Source organism: Mustelus asterias, chromosome 17, assembly GCF_964213995.1.
Source record: "Mustelus asterias chromosome 17, sMusAst1.hap1.1, whole genome shotgun sequence".
NCBI classification, from domain to species: Eukaryota; Metazoa; Chordata; class Chondrichthyes; order Carcharhiniformes; family Triakidae; genus Mustelus; species Mustelus asterias.
This window is the reverse complement of record NC_135817.1, coordinates 34,063,630-34,082,211: the sequence shown is the minus strand read 5'-3', so window position 1 is coordinate 34,082,211 and position 18,582 is coordinate 34,063,630. Positions and strand designations below refer to the sequence as shown.

At 42.9% G+C, this 18,582-nt stretch overlaps 1 protein-coding gene across 13 annotated transcripts in view; it reads right to left on the bottom strand.

Annotated features, from left to right (window-relative positions):
• LOC144506416 (dystrophin-like) overlaps positions 1 to 18,582 on the bottom strand; it is a 1,861,003-nt gene that overhangs the window by 509,521 nt on the left and 1,332,900 nt on the right. For all 13 annotated transcript variants that reach the window (XM_078232507.1, XM_078232503.1, XM_078232508.1 and 10 more), the window contains one exon: positions 7,017 to 7,161. In XM_078232507.1, coding sequence (XP_078088633.1) covers positions 7,017 to 7,161 — 145 coding nt within the window. The remainder of the gene's footprint in view (positions 1 to 7,016; positions 7,162 to 18,582) is intronic.

Below are 18,582 nucleotides of genomic sequence, written 5' to 3'. Positions count from 1 at the left end.
GTATATATTTTTATCTCCTCTCTCCAACCAACACGATCTATTGCTCCTCCACTTTATGTGAATGACCATGAAAACAGGTTGTGGTTACAATGGGACTGCAACAATAGGAAGAAATTCTGTTCCAGTCCATTTTTGGGGAAATACCAGTTTAAGACACCAGTGAAACTATACTTAAGCCATCATTAGAGCAAAAACGACCAGGATGGATGACAGATGAATTGAACAGTTATTTTTCATCAGTCTTCACTACAGAGGATACAAGTAACATCCCAGAAATGGCTGTAAATCAGGAACTGGAAGGAAAGGAGGAATTCAGAAAATTACAATCATCAGGGAAGTGGTACTGAGCATATTGTTGGAGTTGCAGGCTGACAAATCCCTGGGTCCTGATGGACTTCATCCAAAGGTCTTAACAGAAGTAGCAATAGTTGATGCATTGGTTTTAATTTTCCAAAATTCATTGGATTTGGGGAAGGTGCCATTAGATTGGAAAATAGCAAATATAACTCCTTTATTCAAAAAGGGAGGGAGACAGAAAGCAGGAAACTGCAGACCAGTTATCTTAACATCGTCATAGTGAAAATATTAGGAGCTATTATTAAAGTTGCTACGGCAAGGCACTTAAAAAAAAATCAAGGCAATCAGGAAGAGTCAACATGGTTTTATGAAAGGAAAATCATGTTTAATCAATTTATTGAAGTTCTTTGAAAGAATGGCATGTGCTTCAGAAAAAAAGGAACTGGTAGATGTACTAGACTGAGATTTCCAGAATCCATTTGACAAGGTTCCACATCAAAGGTTATTGCAGAAAACAAAAGCTCATAATATATGATAGGTAGGACCCTGGTTATAGGACCCTGGTTAGACCCCACTTGGAGTACTGCGCGCAGTTCTGGTCACCTCATTACAGGAAAGATGTTGAAGCCATTGAAAGGGTGCAGAGGAGATTTACAGGGATGTTGCCTGGATTGGGGGGCATGCCTTATGAGGATAGGTTGAGGGAGCTTGGTCTCTTCTCCCTGGAGAGACGAAGGATGAGAGGTGACCTGATAGAGGTTTACAAGATGTTGAGAGGTCTGGATAGGGTAGACTCTCAGAGGCTATTTCCAAGGGCTGAAATGGTTGCTACGAGAGGACACAGGTTTAAGGTGCTGGGGGGTAGGTACAGAGGAGATGTCAGGGGTAAGTTTTTCACTCAGAGGGTGGTGGGTGAGTGGAATCGGCTGACGTCGGTGGTGGTGGAGGCAAACTCGTTGGGGTCTTTTAAGAGACTTCTGGATGAGTACATGGGATTTAATGGGATTGAGGGCTATAGATAGGCCTAGAGGTGGGGATGTGATCGGCGCAACTTGTGGGCCGAAGGGCCTGTTTGTGCTGTGGCTTTCTATGTTCTATGTTCTATGTAACATGTTGACATGGATGGAAGATCTGCTAACTAACAGGAAACAGAGAGTAGCCATAAATTGGTATTTTTCTGGTTGGTGAGATGTATGAGTGGTGTGCCACAAGGATCAAGGCTGAGGGCTTGAGCCTTGTGGCTTCCCCCAAGAGGAAATAAGAAGGATACAAGAGGACTTAGGCTAAGCAAGGGGGCGAAGATCTGGCATATGAAGCATAAGGTGGAAAATGTGAAATTGTCCATTTTGACAGGACGAATAAAAATAGCATATTATCTAAATAGTGAGAGATTGCAGTTCTCTGAGATTCAGACAGATCTGGGTATCCTGGTTCTCTTATTGCAAGAATCACAAACGTTTAGTATGCAGGCACAGCAAGTAATTAGGCCAGCTAATAAAATGTAATTGTTTAATGTGCAGGGAATTGAATGTACGACTAGAGAGGTAATGCTTCAGTTGTACAGGACACTGGTAAGACCACATCTGTAGTACTCTGTATTGGTCTCCATATTTAAGTAAGGATGTAAATGCATCAGAAGCAGTTCAGAGAAGGTTTACTAGATGAATACCAGGAAATGGCCAGTTGTCTTATGAGGAAAGGTTAGCCAGGTTAGGCTTGTATTCACTGGAGTTTAGAAGAATAAGAGGCAACTTAACTGAAACCCATAAGACCTTGAAGGGTCTTAACAGAGTGAATGTGGAGAGGATGTTTCTTCTTGTGAGGGATTCTAAGATAGAGATGAGAATAAATGTTTTCTCTTTGAGGGTAGTGTCTTTGGAACTCCCTTCCTCAAAAGGCAGTGGAAACAAAGTTTTTGAAATGTTTCAAGACAGAAGTAGATGGATTCTTGATAAATGAGGGAATGAAAGGTTATTCAGGATTTGACGGAAGATTACAGACAGATCAGCCAGAATGGCAGAGCAGGCATGAAGGACTGCTCCTAACTTTATGTTTAGGTGTTCGTACATAACCTTAATTATCATGCTAGATTGTGTCTTCAAGTTTTTACTTCATTGACTTCAGGATTTCCCTTGTTCTATATTTCATTGTGCTCTCATAACCATAGTAAATACCTTGATTGAATTGAATCAAGATAACATGAGGAGTTCATGAAACAGAAGAAATGCCAAACACTACAAAAATGTAATAATAAAATCAAAAGCACATTTATGACAAACTGAAGCGGTTACATTTTGATGTGTAATACTTTGTGCCACATCCAAAATATAAACGATTCTTTGTGAAGAGATCATTACAAATCTATTTTTTTTCAACTTGTACAGCAGGCACAGCAGCGGAAATATCTTGGATATGAGATTTTAGAATCTTGATGTATTTATTATTTCAGACTGGCCATCTTACCATCAGCTCAGTGATGTGATATCTTAGCTAAATGGTTTGCATTTAATTAAGCATTAAAAAATATATTACTGCCATTTTAAGGTGACTGTAATTCTCTAAGTAAATGGTTTACCTTTGAAAATGTGAGAATGTTTGAAACCATGGCTAAGTCCACATGGGTAGCCCTGAAGAAGGAGCACCAAGTGTCCACTGGAGGTATTCTGCAACTGGCGGGCGATGCAGGGACATGCAAAATGATGGAAGTTGATGTACAGTGAAACCCTGATTTTACGCACCCCAATTTAGCGCGAAATCGGATATGACACAATGAATCATTGGACCCTTTTTTTTGCTCTTTCCGGTTTAGTGATTTTGCGCGACCCCGATTTAGTGCGACCCCGATAACATTCGCGATAACATTTTATGGACCCCAACCTTCGCGTTACAATGGGGCTGCACTGTGTCTTGTGAACAGTTCTGAGCGCCACTTTATATGAAGGATGTGAACACATTGGAGAGGGTGCAGATGAGGTTTACAAGAATGGCTCCAGGGTTGAGACAGATTGGAGAGAAGAAGGCTGAGAGGAGATTTGATAGAGATATTCAAAACCATGAGGGGCCTGGACAGAGTAGATAGGGAGAAACTGTTCCCAGTCAATGAAAAGGTACAGATTTCAAGTGGTTTGCAAAAGAAGCAAATGTGAAACATTTCCACACAATGAGTGGTTTGGTCTGGAATGCACTGTTTGGGAGTGTGGTGGAAGCAGGTTCAATCGAGGGATTCACGAGGAAATTAGAAGATTATTTGAATAGAAACAATGTGCAGAGGTACAGAGAAAAGGAGGGGAATGGCACTAATTCATAATGGTCATTTGGAGAACCGGTACAGACACAATGGGCCAAGTGGCCTCCTTTTACACCATAATGATTCTGTGATAAATAATATCATCATTCTACAAGTTTCCTTTATTTTATAATAAAGAAAATCACTTCAAAGAGACTGGAAAATCACAACAGAAAGAGCTCTTCAGCCTGAATTTTCACTGAGACGGAAGGGTTACATGCCTTAGTCAAACTGGTGCTGGAGCCCCAATTCTAAACTGCCATACCAGAATGCTGCACCCAACATTTTCACCTGAATTGTGGGTGGGAAGGAAAGGGAGCAGGTTTTACTTTGTATGTTCTGTGACATAATGATTAATGCTGCTTGACTGCTTCCACAACATATCACTATCACATGGTGGGCCTGGCAGTTCATTGTTGCCTTCAAACAGATCCATGTTTCATCATTGGGATTTCCATAACATGACTCATAGATATTTGAGAAAAAAGTCCAAAGCTTCTAGTTACTTGAAGAGGTAAAATACCCTGAGAGGTAGGCCTCTCCTTTTGGAGAGGTGAAGTGCCCCTTTTGGAGAGGCCGGGTATCGCTTTTGGAGAGGTTGGGTACCCCCTTAGAATTGTTAAGAGTAGACATGGAGGTGCGTAGAAAGTGGACAAGCTCTGTGGAACTATCAAACTGTCAAGTCATTTAAATCCCCAGGCCTTTGAAATTTTTGGAAACAAACCATCCAGCCTCCAGTTGAAAATAAAATCAGTGCTTGCTAGTTTATTGTTTGTTGACATAATGATTAATGCTGCTTGACTGCTTCCACAACATATCACTATCACATGGTGGGCCTGGCAGTTCATTGTTGACATCGACAGCTCCAAATGGTTATAAAGAGATTAGCTATTGTTGATGTGGGGCTATGCATACAAATGTATATTTTTGTAAGGGATTATGTACTTGAATGGATTTAAATGTTATTAATAAGATTATATGTGAAATCTGGAAACGACACATAGGGGGCAATCATACCGGCTCACCATGCCGGTTGATCAGGGTGGGGAGGGGGGGGGATAGTGACAATCCTCCAATGTACCATTGTACATAGTGCACTGGGAGATCCTGCACATGCGCAATGGCATATCTCTAGCTGTCATCAGCTGGCTTCCTGGCGTGAATAGGGTCGTGCACTCCCCCTACTGATGTGAATCACACTTTGCCTCATTTCTTTCTCTAAGTGGCAATGCCCATTTGAGATTCTTTCCCATTTTCACTCTCATTCGGCACTTAGAAATATTGGTAAGATCACCCCCATGGAACAATATTTTATTTAATCTCACTATGGTTCCTGAGCTCTGTGTTTGGTACTGAGTGAGTTGATATGGAGAGTGTAATGACAAAGGATGGTGGCTGGGGGGAACATGGATTAGCATGAATTGAAACTAAGTTGGCATAGGAGCTATAAAGGGGCTATGGGGATGAGTGGGGGCCATGGGCTGGATTGAGCACTTGGACCATGGGCATGTGGAGGCCTAAACTGATAGAGGGTTCGCTGGACTGTAACAGGTGGATGGAGGTTGTCGGGGGGTGGAGGGGGTGCATGAGGAGCGTGTGGGGAGTGAGAGCATGTGAGGAATGACGGCTAGAAACTTATTTTTGTTTTGTTCTTTTCACTGCGACCGAGACAAAGTCCCAGAGCACCGAGGCAAGCTTTTTAACCAGCTCTTGTGGTTGCCTCCAAACTGTTTCTCGGTTTGGCAGGCATGGTTCCTATAGTACATGAAAATCCAAAGATTTGGGGCAATTTCTGCTGAGCCAGGTTTGCAGAGTTAGGAATTTTACCGACTCTGGAGCAAAGATTCAGCCCTTGGTGTATTTTGTGTATTTTCCAGCTTTTGGTTTCAGTTGGATTTACATAGAAATATTTACAAAATTGTTTCTCTTCATATTTCAACAGAATGAGCAGTGTCAAATAAATTCATGACATCAAACACTAAATTATAAAAAGAAAATTTGCAAATTAGTCACAGTTTTTTTAAATTCAAAAGTATTCAAAAATTTATAATATTAACATAATATTTCACACTGACAAAGGCCTTTGCCAGTGTTTTATATTCCTCATCCAATTACCTCACATTATCTCTCCTCATGCTATTTATGGAATTACAGATATCAGTGGTTTTCGAATACCTTTCCCAACTGGCTAGGCTTCTGTCTGAACCCACAAAGATCGAGTATAGGAAGCAGTTTATGTCACCATAGCAGAGCCAAATCATGTCCTCTGATGCTTACATTCTAACTGAGGATTAATTAATTGTGATCAGAAACAGGATCCTCAATTGCCTTTAAACAACCAGGGCATATTTGGTGCGACAACAATAATCTCTCCCTCAATATCAACAAAACGAAAGAGATAGTCATCGACTTCAGGAAGCGTAATGGACGACATGCCCCTGTCTACATCAATGGGGCCAAACAAGAAATGGTCGAGAGCTTCAAGTTTTTAGGTGACCAGATCACCAAAAACCTATCCTGGTCCCTCCATGTGGACACTATATTTAAGAAAGCACACCAATGCCTCTACTTTCTCAGATAAGGAAATTTGGCATGTCCGCTACAACTCTCACCAAATTTTACAGATGCACACATAGAAAGCATTCTTTCTGGTTGTATCACAGCTTGGCTCCTGCTCTGTCCAACACCGCAAGAAATTAAAAAGGATCATGAATGAAGCCCAATCCATTACTCAAACCAGCCTCCCACCCATTGACTCCGTCTACACTTCCCACTGCCTCGTAAAATAAGCGAACATAATTAAGGACCCCACGCACCCTGGACATACTCTCTTCTACCTTCTTCCGTCGGGAAAAAGATGCAAACGTTTGAGGACACGTACCAACCAACTCAAGAGCAACTTCTTTCCTGTTGCCATCAGACTTTTGAATGGACCTACCTGATATTAAGTTGATCTTTTCTACACCCTAGCTATGACTGTAACACTATATTCTGCACCTCTTTCCTTCCGTATGTACGGTTGCTTTGCCTGTATAGCGCCCAAGAAATAATACTTTTCACTGTATACTAATACATGTGACAATAATAAATCAAATCATATATTTGCCTTGCTGCCATCCATGCTCAGATCCAATAGCAGAATGGGGCAACAATTAAATTTCGGTCCTTCTTGGATGGTGCTGTTCAATATCACATTTCTGACTATCACCAGTCTATAACCCACTGGACCACTGAAGGAAATTTTAGTAATTTTATAACTTTAATTTTAATGATCCATAATTTTAAAGATGTGTTTATGCTTTTATAATGTGAGGAGTGCTTTTCAATTGATTTTCTAAGAATGCATTTGCATATTTAAAGTACACTGATTTAACGAGAATTATTTTGACACGACAGGAGATATCACACCATTTCAGCAATACTGGCCTTTTACCTTGACTCTCTCCAGCGAATCTCTTAGCTGCTGCTCATTTCCAGGATCAGGTTCTATTCTCACAATGCTTTCTGCTTCTTCTAACCAGCAGAGATATTCATTCAAGTCTTCCTGTAATTCTGAAATATTCTTCTCTTCCTCTAACCTGTCATGGGTACAATAATGAAGATTACTGGCATGAATGGTAATTGGGAATTACGATTGCCTGCAATTATATGTTCATAGTCAGTCCTACTAGTTGCACTCGTGGAAAATTTACTTTTTTTAATATAAAGTCAGGCAAACAACCATCATGGGCCTTTGCTAAACGCCAAGGACAAATCACAAAGCAAAAAAATATATATTTATGTTGCAGTGGTTCTTTAGGCAACTGTTGAAAGGATTTACTACAGTGCTTTCTCACTCTGACAGGAAGGAGTTATATCACACTAATATATACAGCAAAATACATCTTGCTGACTTTGTATTTTGCATTTCCTGATGTCAGGATTGCCCCAACATTAATCCGTACTTTGCACCACTGCATCATACATCATTATTCTCTCATTACACCCATGTAATCCATTCAAGTATTTGGCAGACATAAATAGCATAAAGAACAAAAATACATTAAAAAATCCTCATTGATTTTAGGTTTGAATGTGGATTAGTGATGGAAATAGAATTCAACATTTGTAAATACATTGCCATTTGTTTATCAAACTATGGCGAACACTGATGGTTATTGTAGATGATGATTGACATCTCATCCAGTTCCCCATTATCCATTCCTACATGGCACATCAACTATGATATTTTTATGATGTTCAATTATATCCAATCTTTAGTAATACTGAGGTCCAGTAGAATGCTGATAATAAAGATGTCTTCATAATTTCCCGGCTAAAAGATTAAATGCAAACACTCTTTGATATTAAATTTGCCATTCTTATTTCCTAGCCTTATTTCCTAACTACTACATCCAATAAGATCTCACTCATTTAGTCAAAGCCCATCCAGTCTCTTGGGATACAAAGCCAGTATAATGTCCATAACCAGCATAATGGGAAAAAGATACAAAAATATGAAATTATCCACTTACCGATACAAGAACAGCTTCCTCCCTGCTGCCATCAGACTTTTTAATGGATCTACCTTATATTAAATTGATCTTTCTCTACACCCTACCTATGACTGTAACACGACATTCTGCTCCCTCGCCCTTTCTTCTCCTCGATGTACTCTATGAACAGTATGCTTCGTCTGTATAGGGCGCAAGAAACAATACCTTTTGCTGTATACCAATACATTTGACAATAATAAATTAAATCAAAATGCTTACTATGTATACACCAATGTTGTTGAATGCTGAGCCTTGCCTCTCCTCCTTCCATCTTATCCTGGTCTAATGGCCTGGGGTGCGTGCATTTTTTAATAGCAAATTCCATTATCTCTCGGAATCTGATTCTAACTTCAGGATTTAGCATAGAAGCAGATTAATGCATAAATCCTGAAATTGTCGTTCACTGTTCCATTCTGGGCTATTCTGTGCACCCCTATTATGATTCATCATTAGATTTTTAGTAATTTAAACCTCTATACGTTATTCATGATGTTTCAGTGTATTTTACAATCTTTAACTTTTTGGAACTTTTTTAAAAAGTTGTACAATTTTAGTACCTTTCATTCCCCGTTTGGTGCCTGTGAAAATTCTTTAATTTGAGTGAACGTTTGGATAGTTTTATGATGCTGGGAGCAGCATAAAAATTAATTGCACATCAACAGGGTTAACACTCTCACCATAAAGTCTGCAAGATCTCTCAGCGCAGCTTTTTGAGCTCAGCCGCCAGCACAGTCACTTCACTGCTGACCGCAAATTATGAGCCATTGATTCATAGCATCTGGTGGGCCTTCCATACACATGTCAACCTATAGGATTTGGAATAGCTGACACCTTCCAAAAACACTGAGGTAGCTTCAAACAAAACCCCAACGACTCAAAGATAATGTGCAGTTGAAAGCAAACACTGAACAAAGACCTATGACCAAGTTCGTGACGTCAAGGCAGCTGAAAAAAATTACCTTCAATTTGATTACATTGAGCTTCAATACTTTTGTTATTGTTTGGGGATCATAATGACAATTCTCTTCCTGCAAAATCCAACGACTTCACGTAAGACACATGGAAAAAAGTTTTTACTATGGGACTACATTGGAAATGAATTTGGCATGGGTAAAATTGTAGCAATATCCAATATATCTTTGCATTAAATAGAGGGAAAGAAGTGAAGTACATAAGGATGCATTTTGTTTGCATATTTATAAATACTGGAAGTGAGCAAAGTGAGCTTTGATCCATTTTTCACCTCTCCATGCATCCTATGAATATGTTTTCTGCATCTTATCATTTTCATCCAAGGGAAGTTCTCTCCCAAGATCCATTTCAACAACACAAAAATTAATTGCACATCGACAGAGTTAACATCCTCACCATAAAGTCTGCAAGACCTCTCAGTGCTGCTTTTTGACAAAGCTGAGTCACTCCTCCAAATTGCTCCCTTCCAAATGTATGTCCATTATTTTAAGTCCATTATTTATGGAGGACTGTACAATATTTCTTACTTCAAAGTGACTAAATAAATGCAAGTTGTTGTTGCCCTTGAATCTGGCATGGACTGTGGAGATCAAAATCTGCTCTCTGTTAATTGTTGTGGTTCTACATGGAAGGATTCTGCATATTCTCAAATTACTTCCCAATGAGTACAGATCCACAGTACAATTTAACAGCAATTTAGTAAATCCTTTGAGGGTAACATTGGGGGTACATTCACTGCACAGCCAGGGATGTGTTTCTGTATTTGCCAGCCGATGAATTTAGCAAGTTGAATGCAAGTCATGGACTGGAGAGCACAGGAACAGAAAACACTATCCTACAAGTTTGCTATCGGCACAAAGCAGTTTGACTTTCCAATAACCGTAAACTTGTACAGTGTAAATCAGGCGATTAGACCCTGCAGGGATTCTCATGCTGCTTTTCTCTCAGGTCAGACTTCTATCCCGATTAAGGTTTATTTGCATTACACCAGTAGCATCAGCGTGAAGTAAAGTTACTTCACACCAACAATAGTTGTATCATAAATATACCCTAAGTCACAATATTAAGGCTGTGCACAAGGAGCACCATTTCATAATTAACTCATGCTTTCGTTGAGTGCTGAATGCTGATACTTGGTTTCAAAATGGAATCTTCTACTCATCAGCGCTGACATCTCCCACCCACTAACAAATGTTGTGTATCGATGGAGAAAATGAATACCTAAAAATACTGATGAGGTAACACTACCTTATAGGTTTGAATTAAATAATAAACCAGATAAGAGGCTTGCAACCAGGTTTTGTGATTCCTGTCTCAAAAAGGAAAATTTGGCCTATGGTTTTCATTTCTTACTATTGCAAAGACTTTAAATGTACCAGGTTATTTTGATTATTATTAACCTGAGATATTTGACATTTGGTAAATTAAACTTTTCCAGTTACTGGGATCTTTCAAGAGGAATTCAAATGAAATAATTATTTTGACAATAAAAGTAGAAGGCACGTTGATTTTTTAAAGTGTGAAATAAATGTCTTGCAAGGCACCATAAAGTCTCTCAAAAGGACCTCAAAGCCCTGCACAGATAATGAATTACTTCAAAGTGCAGTCACTACTCTTGTGTAAACAAAACACAGCAACATTACTCCATAGATATAATCAATCACAAATCATGATGTTTCAAGTCCAGGCGACCCTTTGTCAAAAGCTGCCAGACCTGGTGAGATTTTCCAGCATTTTCTCTTTTGGTTTCAGATTCCGGCATCCACAGTAATTTATTTGCTTTTATCCAATCACAAATCATGTTTTATTTCTTGATGGCGTCCAATGGAGCAACACAATCTTTAATTTTCACAATGGCAGATAAGGATTAACAAAGCGTCCACAGCCACAGTTGAGTGATAACTATTGCCCTTGGGTATTAAAAACCAATGTTGGTTATGATGAACAAACCTGAATCAACAGCCTGTCACTTGAATCAAAAGAGAGAAGCAAAACTTTCAGTTTGGACTGAACATGCCACTTACATGAGCAGTGCATGAGGTTAGAGGTTCAGTTGTATGGCATTTATATGGCATTTGATAATGCATTCATTCACCTTAAGCATTCATGTGAGGTCATTAAGTTTCTTCCTGCACTATATCCGGGTCCCTGGAACTAATATTGCTGGCATTTTCCATGGTAGCTCTCTGGTCCATAGTTTTTGGAGTCAGGGGTGCTTCCTAATGTTCTGTGGACAGAGGACCTCTTGCTACTGCCCACCTCCTGCATCAAGGTCGTCACTGCAGCATCAAAGAACCTTGGAACACTCTTTGTCTCCTGTTTCATTATATTCATTCTTTTTTCTGCTCAGAGATTCCTCCTCAGCCACTCCCAACACTTGCTGCAGGCAGAATGAACCTTCCCTTTAAGAGCTGCAGGCTTCCTCTCAGAAGCACAGGCCAACTTTAAGTGTTGCAAAGCTCGAATAAACATGGACCATTTCTTGGTAATGTAACCAATAAGCAGCTTTGAGTTTAACACTGAGCTAAATGTCAATATAATTCTAACAAGCAGGCAGCATGAATTCTTTATGTGTCTGCATCACAATGGCCGTGCCTGGGTTAATCATGCCTAGTTGTGAGCCTTACCCAATATTTCACTCTCAGACTCTGAACCAGGAACTTTAAGTTAAACAGGTTAATTCAATGTCAAATCATACACAGGAAGTGAAATAGGGAAGGAAAGATGGGATTGAGAAAAAGAAAAAAGATTTTTAAAAATTGCCAACAATAATTAAAATCTGAAAGAATAAGATTCAAGATCTGTCAATGTTAGGGAGGTTGCTTGGAATAACAAATATTTATCCTGTGGTAGAATAGACAGCCTTAACATTTTCCAATGAACTGAAAGTGAGCATCTCATGGGGAAGTATGTCAACTTTATGAAATTGCATGTGCTGAACCCCATGTCTCTCAGCAAGATATCAATGTCATAAAACATCTGTAGTAGTAGTAGGGCAACTCTGATAACAACTTCTTGATTGATGCGCGATAAATCACACGGGAGGCAGGATGTACCTGGGAAATAAAGGCTTTTATTGCCAACAATAACAGAGCTACTATATACAATCTACAATCCCAGACTAAAGGGTCACCAGGCAGAGCTGTGACCTTTATACCTCTCCCAGGAGGCGGAGCCAACTGGGGTGTGCCATAGGACTATATTAACAGGTAGAACAGCCCAACCCTAACCCCAACAGTAACATATCTAATGACTCATAGTACTGGCCAGACCATGGCTCAGCATTCCTGGTGGTAACCAACAATGGTTCACCACATTCACCCCTCCTTTGAAAACAAAGGCCGGCGGGGTACAAAACACAGAACAATTGTTCATCTGTCTATAAGTTCAAACGGTCTGGGGGACCGCACCATCGGTGTGACCTCCTCAACACCGGCGATGACACCGGTTCAGGCAATCGCGGTGACGTTCTCTCCAAGGCGGTGTCCAGCGACTCCTCCAGTTCCTCACGGGCCGGTAGACCACGAGGTGGTGACAATCCGCCGAACTCGGGCACGCCTTGAAGTGGCGACCATCTACTGGACTCAGGCAAGCTGTACACGGGAGTAAGAGGGTTAAATGGTGGTCCCGATACTGCCTGCGCCGTGTCAGGAGGGGAGATAATGGTTGGGGGGTCCCTAACTGGGGGTGTGGGAGCGACAGGGGTTTCCAAGCCCCCTGCTGGCGCCAGATCTTGAATCGAGACCGTGTCCTCTCGCCCGTCAGGATATGCCACGTAGGCATACTGAGGGTTGGCGTGGAGGAGATGGACCTGTTCAACCAAAGGGTCGGACTTGCGGGTCCTAACATGCCGCCGCAGGAGGACAGGTCCTGAGTACGTCAACCAAGACGGTAATGAGGTCCCAGAGGAAGACTTCCTCGGGAATGAAAACATTCTCTCATGAGGAGTAGCGTTGGTTGCCGTCCACAGGAGTGAGCGTATGGAGTGGAGAGCATCAGGGACTACCTCTTGCCAACGGGAGACTGGAAGACCTTTAGACCTCAACGCCAGTAAAACAGCCTTCCAGACTGTAGCATTCTCTCGTTCAACCTGTCCGTTACCCCTTGGGTCGTGGTTCTACTAGAGGCAATCCCATATGAGAGCAGGTATTGCCTCAAGTCGTCGCTCATGAACGACGAGCCCCTATCGCCGTGGATATAACAGGGGTAACCGAACAGGGTGAAAAGATCACGTAATGCCTTGATAACCGTGGCAGCGGTCATATCAGAACAGGGAATGACAAAAGGGAATCGTGAGTACTCATCAATCACATTGAGGAAGTACACGTTCCAATCTGTCGAGGGAAGGGGGCCCTTAAAGTCCACACTCAGTCTTTCGAAGGGACGAGTGGCCTTAATGAGGTGTGCCCTGTCAGGTCGGTAGAAGTGCGGTTTGCATTCCGCGCATACCCGGCAGCTTCTGGTTATGGACCTGACATCCTCCACCGAGTAGGGTAGATTCCGGGCCTTTATGAAGTGGAAGAGCCGAGTGACCCCCGGATGGCAGAGGTCATTGTGGAGAGCCTGTAATCGATTCTCCTGCACACTCGCGCATGTTCCACGCGACAGGGCGTCCGAGGGCTCGTTGAGCTTCCCTGGACGGTACATGATATCATAATTATAGGTGGAAAGTTCGATTCTCCACCTCAAAATTTTATCATTCTTGATCTTACCCCGTAACGTGTTGTTGAACATGAACGCCACGGACCGCTGGTCCGTGAGCAGAGTGAACCGTTTTCCCGCCAAGTAATGGCGCCAATGCCGAACGGCCTCCACAATGGCCTGGACCTCCTTTTCCACCGCCGAATGTCGAATTTCAGGGCCTTGGAGGGTGCGAGAGAAAAAGGCGACGGGCCTGCCCGCCTGGTTAAGTGTGGCGGCCAGGGCGAAATCAGATGCATCACTCTCCACCTGGAAGGGGATGGACTCATCGATAGCGTGCATCATGGCTTTCGCGATGTCGGCTTTTATTCTTGCAACGGCTAAGCGAGCCTCTGTTGTTAGGGGAAAGGAGGTAGACTTGATGAGCGGACGGGCTTTGTTCGCGTAATTGGGAACCCACTGTGCATAGTATGAGAAGAAGCCTAAACATCTTCTCAGTGCTTTGATGCAAGTGGGCAGGGGGAGTTCGAGGAGGGGACGCATACGGTCTGCATCAGGGCCAAGGACCCCGTTTTCCACCACGTATCCGAGGATAGCTAGGCGACGCGTGCGAAATACACACTTCTCCCTGTTGTAGGTCAGATTTAGGCGAGATGCAGTGCGTAAGAATCTAAGAAGGTTGGCATCATGGTCCTGCTGGTCATGGCCGCAGATGGTGACGTTATCCAGGTACGGGAAGGTAGCCCGCAGCCCGTTCTGGTCCACCATTCGGTCCATAGTACGCTGGAAGACCAAGACCCCATTCGTGACACCAAAAGGAACCCTTAAAAAATGGTACAGGCGACCATCCGCCTCAAAGGCCGTGTATTGTCGGTCCTCTGGGCGAATGGCGAGCTGGTGGTAAGCAGATTTTAAGTCGATGGTGGAGAACACCCGGTACTGCGCAATCTGGTTGACGATGTCAGATATGCGCGGGAGGGGATACGCATCCAGCTGCGTGTATCTGTTAATGGTCTGACTATAGTCTATGACCATCCAGGGTTTGTTCCCATTCTTAACCACCACGACTTGCGCTCTCCAAGGACTAGCGCTAGGTTGGATGATCCCTTCCTTGAGGAGCCGCTGAACTTCAGATCGAATGAAGATCCGATCCTCAGCGCTGTAACGCCTGCTCTTTGTTGTGATGGGCTTGCAGCCTGGCACGAGATTCTGGAATAGGGAGGGTGTGGTAATCCTGAGCGTTGAGAGACTACATGTGGAGCGCGTTGGGCAATTTTGAGGCTGCGGGTCTCCCACTGAAAGCGGAGGGAGTGGCCCATCGTACTGCAGGGTTACACTCTTCAGGTGGACCATAAAATCTAGTCCTAGGAGTATCAGCGCGCAAAGGTGCGGTAACACAAGGAGCCTGAAGTTCTCGTAAACCGTGCCCTGCACCGTCAGATTGACCACGCAGCTCCCTAGCACGGTGACAGACCGGGACCTGGACGCCATCGAAATTGTCTGCTTGACAGTCCGAATCTGGAGACCACACCGCTTCACGGTGTCAGGGTGAATGAAGCTCTCCGTGCTCCCGCTGTCAAACAAACAATAAATCTGGCGTCTGTTTACCTGTACGTCCATCATGGACTTGTCGAGCCTGTGAGGCTTGGCCTGGTCCAGGATGATCGACACCACCGTTGGTTCGTGGGTGCAACTGCAGGCAGCTGAGATGGTTGATGACGACCCCTGCTGGTCATTCGCGGTCGGTGCCGACCAAAATGGCTGCCCCCATGTTCGCACATGGACGATGGCGCCAAAACCTGCGGTCCCTGCAGGTCGCACATGTCTTGCGACTCCGTCGTTCGGAATGGCGACGTCCTGGAATCGCACGTGGTAGAAGACCTTGAAGACGCAGAAGACAAGGAGGCCGGCTCCGGGGAGTCACACGCCGCACTGCTGTTTTTGGATGGAGGTTTGGTCCGGCATACTTTGGAATAATGCCCCTTCTTGCCGCAGGCGGAGCACAACACCGCTTTAGCTGGACATCACTGCCGAGAGTGTTTCAACCCCCCCCCACAGAAGTAACACCGCGGGCCACCTGGAGCTGCTGCCGTCGTCAGGTCCGAGGCTGGAAACGCAATCGTGCAGTTTTTCGGTCCCGCTGAATAAAGTGGAGTCTGCGGCTGCCCCTGCCACACTGTCTCCACGCGGTCGTCGGGGTACATCTCCAGACTTTTGGAGGCCGTTTCTAGAGCGTCAGCTAACTCTATGGTTTTAGTGAGACCGAGGTTACCTTGCTCCAACAGCCGAAGGCGGATGTACGACGAGCCGATTCCCGCCCCGAACGCATCTCGAACTAAGTCGCTCATGTACTGGGCTGCCGACACTGACTTGCGGTTGCAGGCTCTGGCTAGCTGCTGAAGTTCGCACGCGTACTGTTCCGTCGTTTCGCCGGGCTGCCGCCGTCGAGTGGCTAGAAGGTGTCGAGCATGGATCTCATTCGGCGGTTTGTTGTGTCGCTTTTTGAGAAGCTCGAGGGCCCCTTTGTAGTCGGGGGCCTCATGGATCGCTAGGTATACAGCGTCGCTTACCCTCGCGTGGAGGACCCGGAGTCTGTCGGCGTCGTCGGTGACCGCTGTGGAGGCGTCGAGGTAATCTTGGAAACACTTCAACCAGTGGTCGAAAGTGTTCTGTCGGCGTCGTCGGTGACCGCTGAGGAGGCGTCGAGGTAATCTTGGAAACACTTCAACCAGTGGTCGAAAGTGTTCGATGCTCCCACCGCACGTGGGTCCAACGTAAGCCGTTCGGGTTTAAGCATTTGCTCCATGTTTTCTTTTGTTTTTTTTCCAAAAAAAAGAATTTACTTATTGGCAATAAAATTGATGCGCGATAAATCACACGGGAGGCAGGATGTACCCGGGAAATAAAGGCTTTTATTGCCAACAATAACAGAGCTACTATATACAATCTACAATCCCAGACTAAAGGGTCACCAGGCAGAGCTGTGACCTTTATACCTCTCCCAGGAGGCGGAGCCAACTGGGGTGTGCCATAGGACTATATTAACAGGTAGAACAGCCCAACCCTAACCCCAACAGTAACATATCTACAGACTCATAGTACTGGCCAGACCATGGCTCAGCACTCCTGGTGGTAACCAACAATGGTTCACCACATTGATTTCGACATTTAACCGAGTATGTGCTTCTGCTGGAAGTGGCTGTTTGATTCACACCATGAGCCTCACCATCATGTCTAATCGAAAATCAGGGCCAGTAGATCGAAACTTTGAATCAATAAACAAAACAAATAGCAACACTGTGTTTCTACGGCACATTTCCATAAAGCAAAAGTTATTTTTTTGCAAACAGCAATGTTTTCTAACTTCACAGTCCTGTTGAAACTTTTGAGACCCATGAATGCATGTACATATACTGTTACTGACTTGTGTTGTGAACTAATATATTCCTTATGAAGAAAGTCAGCAGAGCCGCACAAAATGTGATACAGAAATGAACTCATTCCAAAGAAGCTATTTTCTTGCAGATTCGCAGCGAATAACATTGAAAGCTGAGCTTTTAGCAGTGACAGTGATTGCAGTACTGCCTGGAGGCCACTTTAGGCAATATTTTTTTTACTGCAATTAAATTCATGATACCTTCCACATTCTCCCAGAGTGTGGTGTGACATGATGGAATTATATGATTCTGCACAGAATGTATCAAGTTTTACATAAAACTATTTATAACTGGCCTGATTTGGACTTGTCTGCTATGATGCTTACACTATTAGAATTATTTTCACTGTGATATTTGATTTTTATTGTGTTTTTTTTTGATTAAATCAACATTATGTAATCTTTTAGACTTTCCAACAGATGAGAAAGAACAGGCCTATTGTCAGCGAGATAATACTAAAGAAGAAATATTTAAACAGACAGCCCACAAATCCTCAAACATGTATCTTAAGGAAACTCTTTGGCCAATTAATACAATTTAAAAGAATTCCATCTTATTTTTTGCTTTTTGCATGTCTCTTGCAATATCATCCAACTACAAAGTATTGTGCACAATGCCAGAACAAAGCATACAGCTTGCTAAGATGCAATTTCAAGAATGGTTTAGGTCTAATTTGGGGCTAACTCTGTTATAACCAAATCCCATTTAAAATGAACTTCTTGCCCTTCTGCATACACTCTTCCAATTCAGTGCAATGCAGGGATATAAAGGATGGAATGTATGAGAACAAATATTGCTTTAGGACTCTTGTTTCAATTTGGGGTTAATTTTGGTTGTAGTTGTATTATGATTCTTGTCTGCAACTAATAAGGAATAAATTAACAATTGACAGCGCCAGATTAATACATCCTGCGTGGGTGGAATTGCATTCTTGTGGCCAAGAGGGAGCTGTGCACACCTGTTTACACATTTGTGCAGAATTCCACATTTCCACAATTAAATGAGCACAGGAATCATAAAAATTATGGAAATTTTCTGCCACATAAGAAGGCCATTTGGCCCTTCATGAAATTTATTTACTTTCAACGATGACAAATGCTTTTAATACTTCCTCTCTACAATGTTTCTGTCATTCAATGCATCATGCTCTTCCTCCTTAACTATGAAGCCATCATTGGTGCCGTCTTTTATGAAGACATTCACAAAGCAGTCATTAAAAACCTCTCTTAAGTCTTCCACATACAAGGTTAGCTTTTTGGTCTGCAGTCAGCTCGATCATATCCTTAATCATCCATATACTCTTTACGTGGTTCTAAAATATCTTCAGATGTTCCTCAGTTTTTTTCTTGTCAGGATATTTTGATGCTAACTCTTTGCTTTACTAATTTCCCTTTTAATTTCACCCTACGATTTG